Source organism: Lacerta agilis, chromosome 1 (assembly GCF_009819535.1).
Source record: "Lacerta agilis isolate rLacAgi1 chromosome 1, rLacAgi1.pri, whole genome shotgun sequence".
In the NCBI taxonomy this organism is placed as follows: Eukaryota; Metazoa; Chordata; class Lepidosauria; order Squamata; family Lacertidae; genus Lacerta; species Lacerta agilis.
In genome coordinates, this window is record NC_046312.1 from 43729878 (window position 1) to 43748765 (window position 18888).

At 40.3% G+C, this 18888-nt stretch overlaps 1 protein-coding gene across 4 annotated transcripts in view; it reads right to left on the bottom strand.

Moving 5' to 3' along the window:
- Positions 1 to 18641, bottom strand: part of RBM25 (RNA binding motif protein 25) — a 34443-nt gene extending 15802 nt beyond the window's left edge. Inside the window, exons 1-9 of one of the 4 annotated variants that reach the window (XM_033146388.1) lie at positions 18568 to 18641; positions 11837 to 11955; positions 11531 to 11580; positions 10744 to 10914; positions 8393 to 8450; positions 7609 to 7769; positions 3146 to 3328; positions 1084 to 1137; positions 741 to 824 (exon numbers count right to left, since the gene is read on the bottom strand). In XM_033146388.1, the coding sequence (XP_033002279.1) occupies positions 741 to 824; positions 1084 to 1137; positions 3146 to 3328; positions 7609 to 7769; positions 8393 to 8450; positions 10744 to 10914; positions 11531 to 11580; positions 11837 to 11942 (867 nt within the window). In that variant the 5' untranslated portion in view covers positions 11943 to 11955; positions 18568 to 18641. Of the gene's footprint in view, positions 1 to 740; positions 825 to 1083; positions 1138 to 3145; positions 3329 to 7608; positions 7770 to 8392; positions 8451 to 10743; positions 10915 to 11530; positions 11581 to 11836; positions 11956 to 18386 lie in introns of all 4 variants that reach the window. The other 3 variants (XM_033146382.1, XM_033146376.1, XM_033146394.1) reach the window with 3 other exon arrangements.
- Between the last annotated feature and the right edge of the window lie 247 nt (positions 18642 to 18888).

Here is an 18888-nt window from a genome sequence, read left to right on the forward strand (position 1 = left end):
TCTGTAGGTGGGAACCCTGAGGTAGGATTTGCTGTGTAAACACATTTCCAAGCCAGTTACCCCTTTGCATATTTTTCTGAGGGGGCATCCATAAATAATAAAAAAACAGAAGCTCATACTTACATCCTATTCCATGTTACTTTCCAAGCTGTGTTTTTCATCTTGCATTAGTCACCATATGATCTCTATCATAATGGTGGGGGTCAATGAATAGATTAGCTTAATGGGAATTTACAGTTCTTCCATGCATCTAAATTTTGGTAAAGTCTGATAACCACTAACCTAATTTAATTTCACCCCCATTCTCAACTCAGAGCTACTAAATTAAATCTCAAGTTTAAATTAAGCAGTAGAGCTCAGTAAAACACGAGTTTGAATTATGTCTTACAACTGCTTGAATGTTGTGGGGGCCAGAATGTTTTACGCAGCAGCCCAGTCTAATTATTGGGTCTTATGTAAATGGTTTTAGCTGCTTTGGGTTAATTTTAAGAAAAGTGGGGTAGAAGTGTTTGATTTTTTAATGAATTCACACTGAGGAGACTGCAAGGTAGTCATTAGAAAATAAAAAGGACAAAATATTAGACTATTTAAGTGGGATTTTGTCCTTAGTGGCTTTTTAGACACACATTATGCCTACTATATGCGATATGGTCATGTGCTTTTAAATTTTCCAAAGGGGGAGGGAAACTGGATTTTGCAAAAACCTAATTTTGTATAAGATACAAAAACAAGTATACTACCTTGTGCGTATCTCTGAATTTACTGATCTCTCGGGATATCAGGTCCCTTTTATCTTCTTCCATTTCAATAGCATTTATATCTTCCTGTAAGAGAGAAAGGGGTGGGGGCAGAACAGGAGACAGAATATTAAAACCCATCTGCACAGAAACAGGAGAACCAAAAGAAAAGCTGAAGGTTAGATGTTTTGTACCAGTCTTGTAAGAGATAAATAAAGGCCTTCTGCAGTACCAAACCTCACAGTCTGATGTTAAATGAATGAAAAAAAATTAGATGGACACGAGTCACAAATCTGGTAACTAGCAGTAAACATAGTCATTGTCAAAGCCTACAATGTAAACGAACCTTGGTGATGAGTGGATAGGGTATCAGTGGGGCCACTGGAAATCTGCGGAAAATCTGCGGAAAAATCCACGGAGATTTCTTTTTTAAAAAATAGATTGCACACTACTCTGGAAAAAAAACAATGTTCTGTATGTTTGCAGAATAAGCAATATTGCATTGCTGTGACCGTAGGTCTGACTCAACAAAGTTACAGAAGAACCTCGCTAATTCTCCATTTACTGATCTACTTCTCGGCAAAGGTTTGCTGGGTGCCACCTCACCCTGGCATGTCTCCATTTAAAATTGCAGGACATTAGCATTCTAGGAAATCTTGCAAGCTAAGCTACGCTTGTTAAAAGTGGCCTTTTGTGGTACTATTATAAGCCTCGTTTCGTTTCTTACTCGCTAATTCGCAAAATTGTAATTATATCAAGGGGGGTTGCCAACAGTTACTGCAAATTAGCGAGGTTCCCCACATCTGAAATCAAGAGTCAGATTTCACTTGCCATTTCTTTTCCCCGCACTCTCAAATTTCCCACATTATCCCTCATCTTTTCAACAAACAGAATGGGCAAGGGAACCAGTCACAATTATAAGCATTCAATAAAGGGGATAACAGTGCCTCAAAACCAGCTTTACACGGCACCCACCACAATTTTATATACTTCCCTCCCCACACCATGCACAGAGCTTTTTTAGTCCCACACTTCCCAACAGATAAGGGGATGAGAAGTCATGCTCGTGTACCATGTTCATCCTTACAAAATAAAGATGCACTTCCACTATTTCAAGGGGCAGGAAGACAAGGACACAGTTAAATATTTCATTGTTCTGATAGACCACACTAATTTAAAGCCCAGCTACATCAGCAAGGTGTGGCTACAGATCACCCTAAAACTAGCAGTTATTAAAGGAGGAAGATCAATATTCAGTTCTTTTAATGTGGGCTTCTAAAAAGTAACCTCTCAATACCATTATGTCTCTCGATACCATTATATTCTTGATTATATACATAACACAATCCATAGCATGGATAATAACTTTTAAAGAGAGAGACATAACTTGCCCATAAAGAAGTGCAGATTGCAAAAAAATTAAAAAATCAGTGCAAGATTAAGTTAAGTGGAGGCTAAAGAACAGTGGGAGGCGCACTCACTCCCTGAGCGAGAAGCATTGTTTCTTGCACTGCCTTTTCATACACTTCACCAGCAGCCAAAGCTATCTTACTGCTTGCTATCAGCACAACATAAAGGAGAAATTTAAGCTTAGTAAGAAAGGCTGCAGACAGAAACCAAAATTCACCTCCATTTCTTGCTGTGAGTGGCAGGTATTAAGAGCCCATCATTGAAACAATCATGATGCATTTTCAAGGCTGGCATAATTACTACTAAGCTGTACACCCCCCCCCCCCCCGAGGAAAGCAAAAATTAGTGTAATCATTAGCAGGGTTATCCACAGAAGGGGGATTATAGCATTTTGTGTCAAATGTTACACTTAAAAAGTATGGAAGTCAGCTGGCCCAACAGCCAAATATTAACAAACCATTTTGTAACATCATGGCTTTCATCCCTCAAGGATAAGAAAGAGCTTCTTAGCTATGTGCACAAACATAATTAAATCAGGACAGTGAAGGGCTGCCAATCAGCTGAGCTGTGGCTATAACATCAGTGCAAACCTCTATGACCCAGTGACTTAGGGCACTTAAGATGGCAAACATAACAGGCAGAATCTCTTTTAGGGTCTTAAAATCATCTCCCCATCTAAAAAAAACATTTTGCAATTACGTCAATACATGTATTTTAGAAGGGATGAAAGGCTGAATCAAACCTGCTGAGATTCAAACCTGTAGCTCCAAGAAGTCTAGGCATTTGTGACCTTTGTGTTCACAGACCTACAACATCCACAGGGTTTGGCATCTAGAACTGATTTAATTTCAGTATGAAACATGAAAACTGCTGCTAACATCAAGGTTTGTTGATTTGTGTTCTCATCAGATGCTTTGAGCTAATGTATTGGCACAGGGTTTGGCCCTTATGTAGGGAGATGAAGTAAATCTGTTTGTGTCCAAAATCAAAACACATACATCCTCCTTCTTTTCTTTTTTCTTCTTCCTGGGATGAGAGTCAGACTCTTGGGAGGGGGCATTGAGCTCGCTGGAATATTCCCGTATTAACACTTCAATGGCCCCTTTAATTAGCTGGTCTCTTCTCTTTGCTTCTTCATCGAGGGCTTCGTCATCATCAGTTGTAGTATCTGGCCTGGTGTTCTAAAGAATAACACAAATCTTGAAGTCAAGCATATGGGACATAGCAGAACGGCATTCAAATGTTTACTTCATATGAACTAGATAGGTCTCTTACATGTAGTTAGCGTGTGGAAATGTTAGGTGTACTTAACATCCTTACAATCAGCCTTTTAACTACAAATTCTAGTAGGTCCTCACTAGGGCTGGGCGACATCTGGTTTTCAACATTGTGCTATATCACCAGCTAAACATCACGATATACTGATACATCACAATGTCTGAAATAAGGATAGAGCTATGCAGAGGCATTGGCTGGCTTCAGTTTTCCCACACTGGGATTTCTGCATAACACATACACACATGATTCTCAATATACTGCTAGGTCAAAAATTATGAAACCAAAATGATATGGACTTCAAACCAGTTTTGGATGATATATCGGCGAACCCTAACACACATCATGATTTGAGATATATTGCCAGGTCAAAAATTATGAAACCATTGTAATAATATGGACTTCAGCCAGTTTTGGATGATACATCGCCCAGCCTTAGTCCTCACAAGATACACAGAATTTTTTAACTGGCAAACCCAGAAAGTTCACATATATCCCCATCATTTTCTCAAGACAAAAGGCCTTCCTAGCACTCTACTACTTATTTTCATTGTTGGAAGACAAAGCTAAAAATTTATGACTAAAGCCCTGCTTGTGCTGCTGGAATTGAAAATGTTTTGTTTTGTACAGAACCAACCAGCTGACAAAGCTGAAGTGTGGTCATACACACGATTGCCTTCAGAAAAGACCAGCTGAGTACTGTAGTGCTTGGCACTAGCTGCAGGAAGGTCCTCTGTGTATTTCTGGGAAGTGGTACCCAATAACTCCTGGGTGAAGGGAGCTGCATGCACTCTTGGGTGCTATACAAAGGTGCATAAGATGCATTTAGGTAGCAAGATCCAACACTTCCCGTGCCAGCCAATCCTTTATAGCCAAGTCTCTTTTGGTTCCTCTGCCATGCCGCCTTCCTCCCAATTTTGAAGCTGGGGTGGTGGCAGGAACCACCACGACCTTTCAAGCTGAGAATAATGCTTGCCGCTCATCACACATAACAGAGGGCAAATGAATTTTTTGAAGCCTGGCACAAACTTTAAAGAGAAAGCTACACTACAATGTGTGTGCTCTCTGAAGAAATAAAAATAATTTTGTGTGGATTTATATGATATTTCTATGCAGCAAGTACAACATAATACGGTGCAGGTTTCAAATTACTATGCTATGTCAGAAGTTATAGAAATATTCTGTTCCATAGGATTAAGAATGCTGTTCAACCAAGTGGAGAATACATACAAGGCAACACTGTACCAACCTACCCTTTGGGTCACATCACATATTACCAAACTTATGCACAAAGTTTGTCTGCAGTATAAAACAGACTTTTGCATTTAAGTGGTCATACCGCACAATGACAATACATGTGTGTAAACTGCTTTAACATACATATCTGTAGACTGTCACTTCCACACTAGAATTGCTGAATTTCAATTTTCCGTGTAAGATGAATGTAACATAGACCTTTAACTATTGATAAAAACATTAATATATACAGTTGCCTACAAAACTTTAATGATTATATATTTAAAAGCTTACAGCTTGCCTCTCAGAAGGCTCAAAGGGGCTCACAACAATTCTAAATCTAAAAATAAATAAATAAATCACAGAAGCAAATACAGTAAGAAATGAAAATCCCCACTTTCCTCCTTAGAAATAGTAAATAGATAAATTCTCATCTGCAAATGGAAGTATGAATGACCTGAGGCCAAGTGACTTCAACTTGCTCCAGGCCATTCTCAGCCTACAGCCTGGCTGCAAGGAAAACCTAAATACAGAAAAAGAATGTGCATATTACTTTTTTTAAAAATCTTCCATCCCATCCAACATTTGTCACTACTGTTGCTACTAAGGAGCAGTGGAAAAAACCAGGCAATGTCCTATCATGTTTTTCCCCCCCCTCTCCCTACACTTGTATTGAACTTAAATAATAAATTCTTGCCTTAAAAAGAGGGGATGGGAATCTCACCTGAGAATAAGAGATGGATGTCCAGTCAAATGCCAAGTGGATAAAGAGTGAATAGGAAAGAGATAGAGGCTTATGGAGAAGCAGTAGCTAAGAAGTAGGGGCAGGAGGGGATTTCAGCTGGTGCAGAAGCTGCAATGTCAAGGAGGAACAGCCTGAAATGACCTAATAGGTGCTGCTGCTTAGGTGCTAGTAAAAGAAATTAAGGGGGAGACAGTACTAGTCAGGGATGGAAGTTAAGTAGAGCCAGATATTTGCCTTATTTAGTTTCTCCATATTTTAAGACAGCAGGAATTTATGGAGAGCTTTCTTGCCTGCTCATGTGAAATAAATAGTGGTACCTCGTGTTACGTACTTAATCCGTTCTGGAAGTATGTTCGTAACAGGAAACTGCTCGTAACATGAGGCGCGCTTTCTCTAATGGCGCCTCCCGCTGCTGCAGCACCGCCCGAGCGCGACTTCCGCTCGCATCCCAGGGCAAAGGTCACAACAAGGGGCATATACTTCCAGGTTAGCGGAGCGCGTAACCCGCAGCATTCGTAAGGGGGATGGTACATATCACGAGGTACCACTGTACTAAAATACTCCTACTTTACAGGCTGTGTATCAAAAGGGTAAACCCTGAACCCCTTTCTGTGGCACATGGGTAACTAAATTTAGCTCATTAAAAGCTTTTAACTATTTTATCAAACAAATGTAGCAAAAAGTTAACAATGCATTAAAACACTTTTTAAGATGTTTCAGTGAGTGGGTTGGCTGTGTTTTGCTCTGGTCTTTATTTATCCCTTCCTTGTCCCAAGGACAAATTATAGTGAATGGTGAGGCAAATTATAGTGAATGGTGAACTGGGAGCTTGCAGCAGCTGCTAGAGTACAGCAACACTGCAAGCTATGCAAGATTGCTTAAGTTACTACAAGTAAGAAAATGCACTATATTTCACATCTTCTTTGGCTGAGCCCTGGCCATGGACTTACAACAAGATAAAAAAACTCTAAATATTTTGTTTTTCTCTCTCTAACATTATCACTCCAGAAAAGCTATATTATTAGTAAGGTAAAGGTAAATGACCCCTGAACAGTTAAGTCCGGTCAAAGGAGACTACGGGGTGCAGCACTCATCTCGTTTCAGGCCAAGGGAGCCAGCATTTGTCCACAGACAGCTTTCTGGGTCATGTGGCCAGCATGACTAAACAGCTTCTGGCACAACAGAACACCATGAAGGAAACCAGAGTGCATGGAAATGCTGTTTACCTTCCCACCACCGCAGTACTTATTTATCTACTTGCACTAGCATCTACTTTCTTGCACGGATCCAAACTGCCAACCTTCCGATCGGAAAGCCCAAGAGGCTGAGTGGTTTAGACCCTTTAACACTGTATTACTAGCTGACAGCTTCTTATATTAGATACATTTTTTAAAGTGATTTGTGAATTCACGTGTTGATAGGCAAGCCTGTAAAAAAATTCACGGACTTGCAACTTATGAACTTATTTGAAATTTTGATATAGTGCACCTGTGTGAAATGACTCACTTTCTAGATTGATTTCCTCATGTTTTGCATCTTAGCCAGGGGCTGCCTGTTCTTGGGGCTATTATATGCCTCACTTCTTCCAATCTTAATTGGAGGGTGTTTATAAATGTGATTTGACATGCAGTTTGTGGGTAGGTTCACCTGCTTGTGCTTGTTATGAAGCTATCACTTAAATGGTTAGGTTGAGCTATGGTGGCCTGAGAATATATATGGACACAGTGCTTGCTGGCAGAGGACATGCAAGCAGGTGTACAATTTTGTACGTTAAGCAAAGCTTTTCCTGCTGGTCACACCCAGCTGGAATCAGATTTTTTTATTTTATTATTGGAGTTGGCAGACTCTACTCTGGATCCGCAAGTTTAGCAGAGAGCAGGGCATCTGGTTTCATCCTGAAAATGGTCAGATTTGATCTGAGAGCCTCCTACTGCTCATCCCTTAACCTTCTTCTATCAGCAAGTTTTACAATCCAGTTTCTCGGGAGTTTGAAGTTTACACTCAAATTCCAATCGTGAAAATTAAACAAAAGAACAGTGCAACAGTCATCTGCAGAAGAGGTGTAACAAAGTCAGCATAGCAGGTTAAATTGCAACAGAGAATAAGCAAATCAGGTAAAAGAACTAAGAGCACTTAATGCCAATCCAATTTATTTGTAATTCAATTGTTTCCTGTCCCAGTTTAGCATAGTTACACACAACATACCCCATTGGAAGCCCTTTTCTTCGCTTTCCATTCATCTAGCTGAGCCTTCGTCTTGGCATCAACTTTCACAAGTAGTTTCTTTTCTCCAATTTGGAGATCATGTAGTAGCCTGAGTGCACGTAGTGTAGATTCTGGCTCTTTATACTCGCAGAACCCAAAGGCTAGGGGATGAATAATTGAGATTTATAAAAGCAAATTTAAAAAATTATATATGCACCCGAGAGCAACACACACACAAAATTGCCTTTAATGTCAACTATTTCAACTATTTGTTTTATGATTACACCCAAGAATATGTCAGGACCTCAGTTAAAACACATTTTTAAATGCCTTAGAAAAATCTTCAGACCAATCCCATAAACCCAAGCAACTGCAATTCAGAGGATAAAGGCTGTACCCATCCTGTGATGCTGCATTTCATCTGAAATCCCATTAAGGTCAGTTACTATTTTATACTAGGTTGCTGCAACATTTAACTGGCTGCATAAAGTTACAATCCACTCTGGCAGGAGGGCAAGCTGGTTAGCATGGCAGCATTAATTCTCAGCACTATGTTGGTACAGTACAGTTGGGCAGCAAGCAGTACCAGATCAAGGGCCCAGATCACAGTTGATCTGCAGTGGAAGCACAACCTGTGTCCCAGCCGATACACTTACTGACTCACAGAATAGCTCAGAGGAAAAATAAAATTAAGCCCTTGCTGCTGAAGCGTGGGCACTTCAGAAATTTAACCAAGCTTGCGTATATCCTCATAGCTATTAAAGGGCCAAAAAAGGATATATACCTTGAAGTTTTCCAGATGCTCCTTGAACTCTCTTCCAACTCAAAACCAAGCCACATTTCTGTAAAATATTTTTAACATAATGTTTATTGAGGCGATTTTTTTTTTTACTACTCAGAAAACTTCTCACTCTTGAAAGTTCTCAATGAAATTTTTGTCAGTTGAGAAGACATCCTAAAAGAAATTTGCACACCTAATAATTGTGGTGGTGTCTAGTATTTTATTCTCACAACCCTGCTAATCATTATTATTTAACCTCTTCTATCACCTCCACAGACAGCTCCTTACTCCTTGCACTTAAAAGTTTGTCTTAAAACATATCCTCTATTATCTCTCAGTGGGTTTGATTATTTTTTTAAAAGGAGAGGAAAAATAACCAGATTTTTTAAAACACTAAACAAAATTTTTAAGTTACCACTTCCCTATTTGTAAAGTGTCTCTTTAAAAACAAGCTGGTTTAAAGTGAAATATGAATTAAGAACTGTACTTCTATATATTAATAGAGTTGCATCTTGTAAGGCACGATCATGCATTGGGACTTGCACGACCAAAATCTGGAGGGCTAGGCGACACGTCAGGGCAAATTCTGGGGCTCATATGTGGCTGGACAGGGAAAAATAGAAATCAAAGTCTCATTGTGCAAATGGGTTGCCAGAATTGGATCTCACTTATAATTCCTTAAAACCCTACTAATCATGATAATTTATTATTGCTTAGTTGGCTAGGGTAAGGTGCTGATAACACCAAGGTTGCAGGTTCGATCCCTGTATGGGACAGCTGCATATTCCTACATTGAAGGGGATTAGACTAGATCAGGCATGTCCAGTTCGTTTCAGGGTCCCAATCCGGCCCGCCGGTCAGTTTAAGGCGGCCCATTTATTTCCTGGGGTAAAATCCTAAAAAAAACCTCAACAACTTCAATCCTAAAAGCAGCTCAGCAACTCCAACCCTAAAAAAGCTCAACAACTTCCATCCTAAAAAAAGGGTCAACAACTTTGCTTGGCCCCCACGGCCCTTCACTTCATTAAATCTGACCCTCTTTGAAAAAAGTATGGACACCACTGGACTAGATGATCCTCAGGGTCCCTTTCAACTCTACAATTCTATGATTCTAAAAGCTGTCATGTTTAAAACCCTAATCTGCAACCCTGGTGAGTTGAAGGTCTGCCATTTCCTTCCAAATACTCATTTCCTTGATTGAAATCTTTGCAAGAAGGCCCTGTTGCATCTGCTCCTATAATCTGAGGCATAGCAATTAGATATGGTCTTTTCAGTAGTGGTGCCCCAGCTTTGGAACTTCTTTCCTAGACAGAAATATCTTTTTAAACTTTACACAATGAAAACCTATTCTTTCCTGGACATTTGCCCTTCAAATCCAATCTAGGTTTTTTAATTGTGTCATTGTAACCCATTAGATAGGAATCTGCTTTTGATTTTGAAATTCATTTGGAGCTCATCTTTGATTTTTATTGTTATTTTTATAGACTGTATTTGCCATTTCAGTTTCTGATTTAATGTATATGTTTTAGTGTTCTCCACTAAAGAACATAAGGCCAGCCATCCTGGATCAGGCCAGTGGCCCATCTAGTCCAGGATCCTGTTCTCACAGTGGGAAATCTTCAAGAAGGACCTGAGAGCAACTGTACTCTCCCAACTTGTGATTACCATTGACATACTGCTAGTGAAGGCATAACCTAGCCTTATTTTCCATGAAAACAGCTTCTCCACTTCAAGAGTTTAGTTTGGTAACAGCCTAAACTACATCAGCCCACCACTGACCATTCTAACACACAAGGTTGGCAAGTCAGTAAATTTGTACAGTACTTAGCTTCAGGGCTGAAATAATATGTAGCAATAATCTAGCATTTCATAGATTCAGGCAGCCCTGTATTGAGTAATTTTTTATGTCTGATGTTTTTACAATTTTGTATATGCTGTAAGCCAGTGGCTGGGGAAACCCAGCCAGATGGGTGGGGTATCAATATCAATATCATCATCATCATCATAGAATTGTAGAGCTGGAAGGGACCACAAGGGTCATCTGGTCCAACCCCCTGCAAAGCAGGAATTTTTTGCCTGTCTATTGGGGGTAGATTATATATCTTTATAGGGCAGCCCCTCATGTCTCATGAGATATGGTCTGGAGGGCCCTGATCTTGATGGAGGAATTTCCAGAGGTGTGGGGAAGAGGTGAGCTAAAAAACCCTGCATGCATATGGAACACTTAAGTGCAGGAATTTAACTAACATTTTAAAGAATACAAAAAGTCAATGAAATCAGTGAAAAATTAAGCAACACTAAAATCTCTAATCAACACACTGCAAGGTTGCTTTCTAAAAGGTAATTCCACTTACAGCAAGAAGCTGTCGTATAAGCATGTCTGAAGCCTTTTCAGATATGTTGCCTACGAAAACAGTAGTAGTGGGACCACTGTTTTCATCATTTTCCTTGTTCTTTAGACCTGGATGTTCCTTTCTAACTCCCATATGCTTTCCGACCATTGACACGGTAGTTGGGACCAGAACCTGAAAGATGAGGAACAAATACCTCTTGTGATTTTTTTTCACTACAACAATTAGTAAGTTTAAAAACACTGTTCCTAAGGTACCAAGCAGGAACTTAGCATTTATTATTTTTGCCTGAACAGATGAGCCTGCAAAGGAAATTTCATACAGTTCCTTTGAGTCTATTCTACTTTACAAATTGCAATACACATGCTTTATAAATAAAAGCATACAGGAAATAACATTAAGTCAGGAACCTTGTATTTAAATGTGTTACACTGTTATAGCCTTGCAATTTTTCATGCGCATTCTTTTCAAATTCAAAGACATCACCCTAACCATAGTTAGTGTCAGTGCAGATCCAATGATTAAACATGGTTAAAGCCAAAAAGAGGAGGTAGGACTTTGTTTTGAAGGAGGGTGGGTCATGTGTTCATGGGAATGGTTCCCAATTTGCTAACTATAATATGGGATCAGTACAGTGTTACATATGCTGTGTTTTAATATTTGATGCTGCTAATTGTGGCTTTATTATTTATTTTAATGCTTTTTTATAAACTGCTTGGAATTTTTTTTCAAATTTATCATTTAAATTAAAAAGATATTTACGGTGAACAGTGGCTTATGCAATACTTACAGTTGGTGCTGGAGCCATAATACCCATTGGCACAGGAATCATCGGTGTCCCTGTGAAATAAAGAGGTTGCAATAATAGTCTCTGAGCAAGAGCTACCAAAAAACTATATATTTTTTCAAATCAGGTACTAAATAGGCGGAACAGAACTGTTAAGTGGTCTCAGGAAGTATAGAAGCTGCAGGATTAACTGTATTTTGTTCACACATGTCACAAAGAAAAACTAAAAGCCAACCTAAAATTTTAAGATATTACTGACCAATATAGAAGAATGAGGTTGATCAGACAAGCTTCTGATAGAAAACTTACCAGGAGGTACAGGCGGAGGAAAACCTGGAAACTGTGGAGGCGGAATTCCAGGTGGAAGTGTTGGGATACCCATAGGAGGGCGATTCAAGTGAGGCGGAAAAGACATTTTTAGCAGTAACCTAGAAAAAGAATGAACCCATCAGCTTCAAATCAGTGCTTGCTTACATTTGTTTCTATTCTACCCCTAAATGAGCAAGATGCTTAAAACCAGGTAGAAAACAGCAGCTCTAGCCTAACTCTTAAAAACCAGTTGGCTGCCTAAGCACACCTTTGCGCCAAGTTATCAGATATGATGAGATATCTAACTGTGAAACACCTACAGAGAAAGCCCATTGAGCATGGTTCTTACCTCAGGCTGTTGCTACACAAAATACTACACTATGTAGGTAAGGCTAGCAAGTTTCGTAGAGATAAAAGGATCAGTTGGGAACACAGCTGATCCTAATACCCACAATGGCCCACTCTGGATAAGAATCACAGCTGAGCTGAATATTCCTCCCTTCACTGCACACCAGCTTTGATGTGATGACCCTGGCTTGTATTACGCCAGAATTCCCCATAATATCCAAACTGGGGAACTCCAGCTTAATGCTGGATGACTAATCCTCAAGCCCTCCCAAAGTCCTAGTCAAAGTACCCTCACCAATCTACAAAATGTCAGCAATGTCAGTGATAAGATACATCTCCAATGAGAAAATAGTTCTCCCATGGGGAAAGCATCGGTTATTACCGTTATGGGAACCATATGACACAAGTTTTTAGGCAGGCTCACTAGATTCCCATGTGCTTCCAAGTACAATTTTGGTGCTGGTGCTTTATATGAAGTGTTAATATGGCTTTGACTCAGGAGGATTGCTCCTGCTGGATCAAAAGCCCTTGTGCTTGGACAACAGTATCAACTGGATACAACCTACTATGTTTTTGAGGTTGCTTTTGGAGTTGGAATTTTTGCTTGGATTGTTTTTGTCTGCTGCCGCCCTGTTTTTAGATTTGGTGTTGTATCATCTTGGTATTTACTGTTTGCTTGTGTTATTTTATTATTACTACAATAAATAAAATAAAATTTTAAAGAGGTGGCATATACATTTACAAAACAAAGTAAATATTAGACAACAAGGCACTTAATCCTTTTATTTGTTCAATTCTATACATGTTTACCTGAAAGCAAGTCCTGTTGAAACCAGTACACTTACTTCCAAGTAAATGAAATATGGGTGCACTAGACCAACAATAACCTAAAGCTCAACAATAAAAAGCATGAAGGCTTGCTCTAACCAAATGACCTCAGACTAAGCTCAGTAGTGGAGCAACCTTTGCATGCAGGTTTCAGGTCCAGTTGTTGGCATCCGTAACGAAAAGATTTCAGGCTGGGAAAGACTCTTATTTGAAGCACCAGAAAGCTTTTGCCAGTTAGACTGAACAATATAGGACAAGATGAACAAACAGCTGCTGCATCTGGATGACACAAGAAACTATCTTTTATCATAATGAGAATGAGTCTAGGTGAGCCTTGGGTTTGTGTGTCCTTAAATCCTCTGAAATAGTCACTAAATTTTTGTAATAACAGTCTGTGTTGCCTGAACCTGAAAAACTACTGTTAATCTTAACTATGATTTATCAAATAAATAACTTTCCAACCACAGGTAGTTAAGATTAACCAGAGTTTGTCAGATTGGTTTGTCACCTCAAGCTGCAGTTAATAAAAAAATGAAATCAAAACTGTCTAAAGTTCTCTCTGCAGTACACAAGCCCCAGACTCGCTTAGGCTTATTCTCGTGATATACCAAAGTTTAATGTGATGTCTGAAAGTGGTCAATATAAGGCAGCTTCTACATTACAACATGAATGATAATTTAACCAAGCAACAGTAAGAATAGTGCAAGGGAAAGGTTAACTGATATCTAAGGGATAAAGAAGCGTTGACTTTATAGTGATCTAGGGAAGACTGAAGTAGTCGGTCCGAGGAGCATCTGAAGGTGGAACGGAGTGTGGATTCATGAGCAGAAAATGGAATGGCTGTCAATAAATAAGTAAGATTATAGCACAAGACAGGAACGCAGGCATGGGAAATAAAGAAAACAAGTTGAAAGATGGAGAGATAAAGGAAAAGAGAGTGTCTTGGGCAATAATAGAAAAACAAAGGGACGGAAGCCCCAAAAATGTAAAGCAGAAAAACGCTCTTCATCTGTCTGGTGTGGAAAACCTAAACATTTGGGGGGTATTAGATGCTGTTCCATGAATCAATCTTCTACCAATTATGAGTAAACATTTAGAAGATTAGTAAAAATATTATTATTGCTACCCTTTGTTCCAAGGAATAAATTAACCAATAAATAATTAAAATCCTATTTTAAAGAGGCAGGATTGGCAATCATACAATGGATATATCACTGACATATTTAGCAGACCTGCCTCCCGCCCACTCCCGTACATACAGTACAGTATTGCTTTAATTTTTTTGGATAAAGTCCATGCTCAGTCACCAAGCTCGCCACTTGAATGTGAAAGTCCACCACCTCATTGCCTGATTGATTGTGAATGTATGAAGTAAACGAAACACCAAATGCCTGACTTCTAGTGAAAGCCAACTGGGCTTCTGAACCTGGCCTGGGAGGATATGTGCAGCCAGTGCAGGTGTTTCAGCAGAGGAGTTATATGCTGTTGGCCATCTGTCCCCATTAGCAGAGCTGCCAGAAAGGGTGGGCCCACATGCAGTGCATTACAGTAATCCAGCTACCAATGCATGGACTATGGTGGCCAGAATATTCCAATCCAGATACGGCTTCAGCTGGTGTAGCAGGTGAAACCGATTGAAGACCCAACTTTTGCATACTGCTTAATGCCAAAACAAACTTATAAGGGGTTTGCAAGTAAACAAATCAATTACAACTATAAACACCCATAATTAAAATATAGAATGTAGCACTTAAATCACACAAAGTACAAAGAAATATTTATACAGCATGAAAAACTGACATGGTATACTTTTTAATCTCTCACTACTATATAAAAGTCAAGCATGCATGCCTTATCCAAACAGTTTAGGGCAGCATTACATTTTCTAATTAATTCTCTCCGCTCAGGAAATCCACATCCTAGGTAGAAAACAATGGGGAACATGTGAAAGCAAGTCACAAATGAAATTACAGCAGTGTTAGGTCTGAAGATTACAAGAGAAGCATTCTAATTTGACTGCTGGAAGGAAGGTTAGCAGGCAGGAGTTGCAGAAGTTCAAATCAGTTATAACTATATATTAAACAAGTTAGCAGTAAAGAGATAGATAAACCTGGAAAGACTGAAGGACTGACAAAACCTGGCCAAAAACCTTGGCATGGATGGAGAAAAGTGCTTATTCCTAGAATGCTGCTTTAAAATAAAGAGCTCTGCCATAGTCTGAAATACATATAACTACCGTATTTTCCGGTGTATAAGACGACCCCCAACTTTTCCAGTTAAAATATAGAGTTTGAGATATACTCGACCGCAGATTCTCCACCTGGCGTATAAGACCACCCCCGACTTTTGAGAAGATTTTCCTGGATTAAAAAGTAGTCTTATAGTATTTAAAAAAATTAAAAGATTTGTGTATTGAATAAATGTCAAGAAATAAAGGAATAAATTAAAACTTATTTCTGTCATGTTCAGCTCTGGATACTGGCAAGGCAGCTAGACAATAAACAAGAGCTCAGGAGCATTCCAGGAGAGAGGGATGCAGGTGAATATCACATCAGAGCCATCAACTGTCCTGTGGGAAGGATTCCAGAGATGGAAATGCATGCAAAGACTACATCAGAACCTGCTCCAGTAGATTTTCCCCTCACTTCCCAGAGGGCGATCTACCACCATATGTCCTGTGGAAAGAATCCCAATGCCTCTGTATGTTGCTACTTCTTATCATGTGTTCCTTTACTTTTTTTAACATAGATTAATGTTACTTATAAGCTAGCTCGGAAGCATTTGTATCCTGAAAGGTGAAATACATGTGTGTGTAATAAAGATGAGACATTGGGACTGAATTTCCATTTGCACTTATTTATAAATTCCATGAAAAACAATGGTACTTCTGCGTAGACATGTACAGCACTGTCTTGCAAATATGGCATTTTAATGAATCCAGCTTTTGTGATGCTGTTCAGTATATGAAAAGAGAAAAATAAGGAGTTAAAGGATGAACTCCATAGAATTCAAAGTTTAAGGGGGGGGGAGTCAGATAGTAAAAATCTTGGATAAAGTCAGGCTTTTAGATGCATGAAAGAGAAAAAGTTACTGGTCATGTTATATGATCCCAGAATATTTTCCATTTCTCATTTGTTGAAATAGTTTTAAATAAAGTTTAAATTAAGAGGGACATAGTCATACACCAAACCACATTTCCACCAGCAATCCTATAAATACCAACAGGTCTTTGCAACTGTTTAATTTTTGCTTACCAAGTCACCTTAATGGTAATCTGTATTTTTTACAAATGATATTTCATGTTTAACACATATATATCACCTTGAAATGTATGGTGGTCTAGAAATAGATATATTAATAAATACAGGTGACCCACAAAATAATGTACTTTTCCATGTATAAGACTAGGGTTTCTTACTCAAAAAAGGTTTAAAAACTGGGGGCATCTTATACATGGGTAGTGGGTAGGGGTCACGAGTGACTGGTTGCAGCTGCGAGCTGCAGATTGTCATTGGCAATTTGTATTGTGATTGGTTGCTGCGGCAAGGGCTGCTGAGGATTGGCTGCCACTGCGGGAATTGTGCGTAATATTTACTTCCGCTGTTGGCGATCGGGCAGACACTTGTAGCAAATGCAAGCGATTGTTAGAGAGCGGTGGGAGCGATTGCAATCTCCGGGTTAGTGATTCCCCTCCCAAAAGCTCAACAACTTTGGGCCATTTTCTGAAATTGGGAGTCCCCAACAATAGGGGACGTGTTATACACAAAAGTACAGTATTTGCAATACTATTATGCTTAGAAAACAAAAAATGCCAAGATTATATAGAAGTTTGTTTTGATACACCTAAAGTTATGCTATTTACATTGTATTAATTGTTTTAAGGTACTCCTCTTGCATCTTCTTCATCCTGCTATATATTGTTTTATGCTTGAACAAATATCAGTAATCAGTCTGCACCAGATTGCAAGTTTGGATTAACTGGTGGCATCTTGGCTTAAATAACAAGAAAAAATAGATTATAGACACAATACATTTTTCTTATTATTTTATCAAAATGTTGCCTAAACACAAGTAGACAACTAGTTTAAGAGTCACCGGAAACAGAGCCAGAGGACTATGAACTACTGTATTTTGGAATTGCATAAAAAGATCTGAAATGTTCAGTGTTAATTTAACATGAATTTTCTGGAGATATTTAGAGTTAAAAAGCAGTCAGACCACACGGCCTTCTAGCTCAGCAGCACCTAGGCTGACTGGCAGTGGCTCTCCGGGATTTCAGACTAGGGTCTCCCCCAGCCTGACCTGGAGATGCTTGGAACTGAATCTGAGACCCTCTGCATGCAAAGCTGATGCTCAACCACTGAGCTATGATCAATTTGCCAGCTCTCCCAGCATTATTTCTGCTGCAAGTCTAATTCATACCAAGTTCCATTGGGGTTTCATTTCAAGTAAATGTTATTAAGGCTTAAAACACATTTCTCACACACATAATGGAAAACCTCCATTGAAGATGTGCAGATTCATTACAATTACACCCCTCAGCCTTGCCTGCATTAAAGGAACAATAACCTGCTACTTAAAACAGTTATGAATGATTGATCCCAACCACATTATGTGGGCATGTTGCAGGTACTTCTACGAGATTATTCGTATGTGCAAGTATAGAAACTGCAGGATTATTATTTTTACACGCTGAACTTGAAAGATAGCGAAGTTCAGCTTGCTGCTCAACATTTTGGAATAAAATTACCCATTTGCAAACGCACTGCCACATAGAAGCTTACTGAATAGTATTTTGCACGAGTGAGACCTTTCAAGAACACTGCGCTTTTAATAATATGACGATTCTGCCTACGGTGCGTGATCTGCGATGGCCATAACTGTCAACCCTCCGTGCTGTTTCCCAATGCTATAATAAGGGAATTTCCCGCAAAAAGGGGAAAGGTTGACAGCTATGCATTCACACGTACGAGTCAAAGCTTGATGCTGGTCAAGCTCTGAACACGCACGTAGTGAATCAGGCCCCTGTACAAAACACGCAGGGGGGCTACCAGGAACAACTATAGGGGATTCGTTCTAAACGGGCTAACTCGCAGGGCGGTTGAGTGTGGCCCTCCCTTTCTAAGAAGCTGTGGCCCACTAGCGCCCCCCACATCCTTTCCCTCCGCCCATCCGCTAAGAAAGGGGGGACGGACCTCCAAACAGCCCCCTCCCCGCAAAAGAGGACCCGATCCCGCCGCCCAGCTCCCCTCCCCCCCCCGTGGCCTGTAGGTCGCGGATTCCGCCATTCCCCCTTCCCCCGGGGAAACCAAGAGCAGACCCCCCCCAACCCCGTCGACCCGCTCCCGCCCCCTGCTAGAGTGGCGCCCAGTACCGCAGGTGCCCCATGCCGGCGAGGCCCGTCATGTCCTCGCCCCCTCCCCGTTCCTTGAGGAGGATTAGCGGCAGCGGCCCGGACGTCACCCGCCTCTCACCGCAAGCGCTGCCGGAGGAAACGAGGCCTTTCCCTCGCGACGCCTCTAAACCCGGCAAAGGCAACTAGGCCGCGAACGCACCGCAATGAGCCACAGGCGCCGTCGCGTTACGCCGCTGGTCACGTGAGGGGCCGCCCCTGAGCGCCTTTCGTCAGAAGACCAGGCTGCAGCGCGCGCGCGGCCGACCATAGAGACAGGAGCTAGAGCGCCCCCGGTCCGAAAGGAAACAGAAACCCTCTAGGAATAACGTCAGGTTTTCCCGACGGCCTGTCCGCCCGTCTCTCAGAGGGTAGAGCTGTAACTAACTAGTTTTCTCATTGAGGAAAAATCGCCGAGGATTGAAATAAAAGCTGAGTTAGAGAAAAGTGCGAAACTCTGCCCCTGCTGCAATGTTTCCTAGGA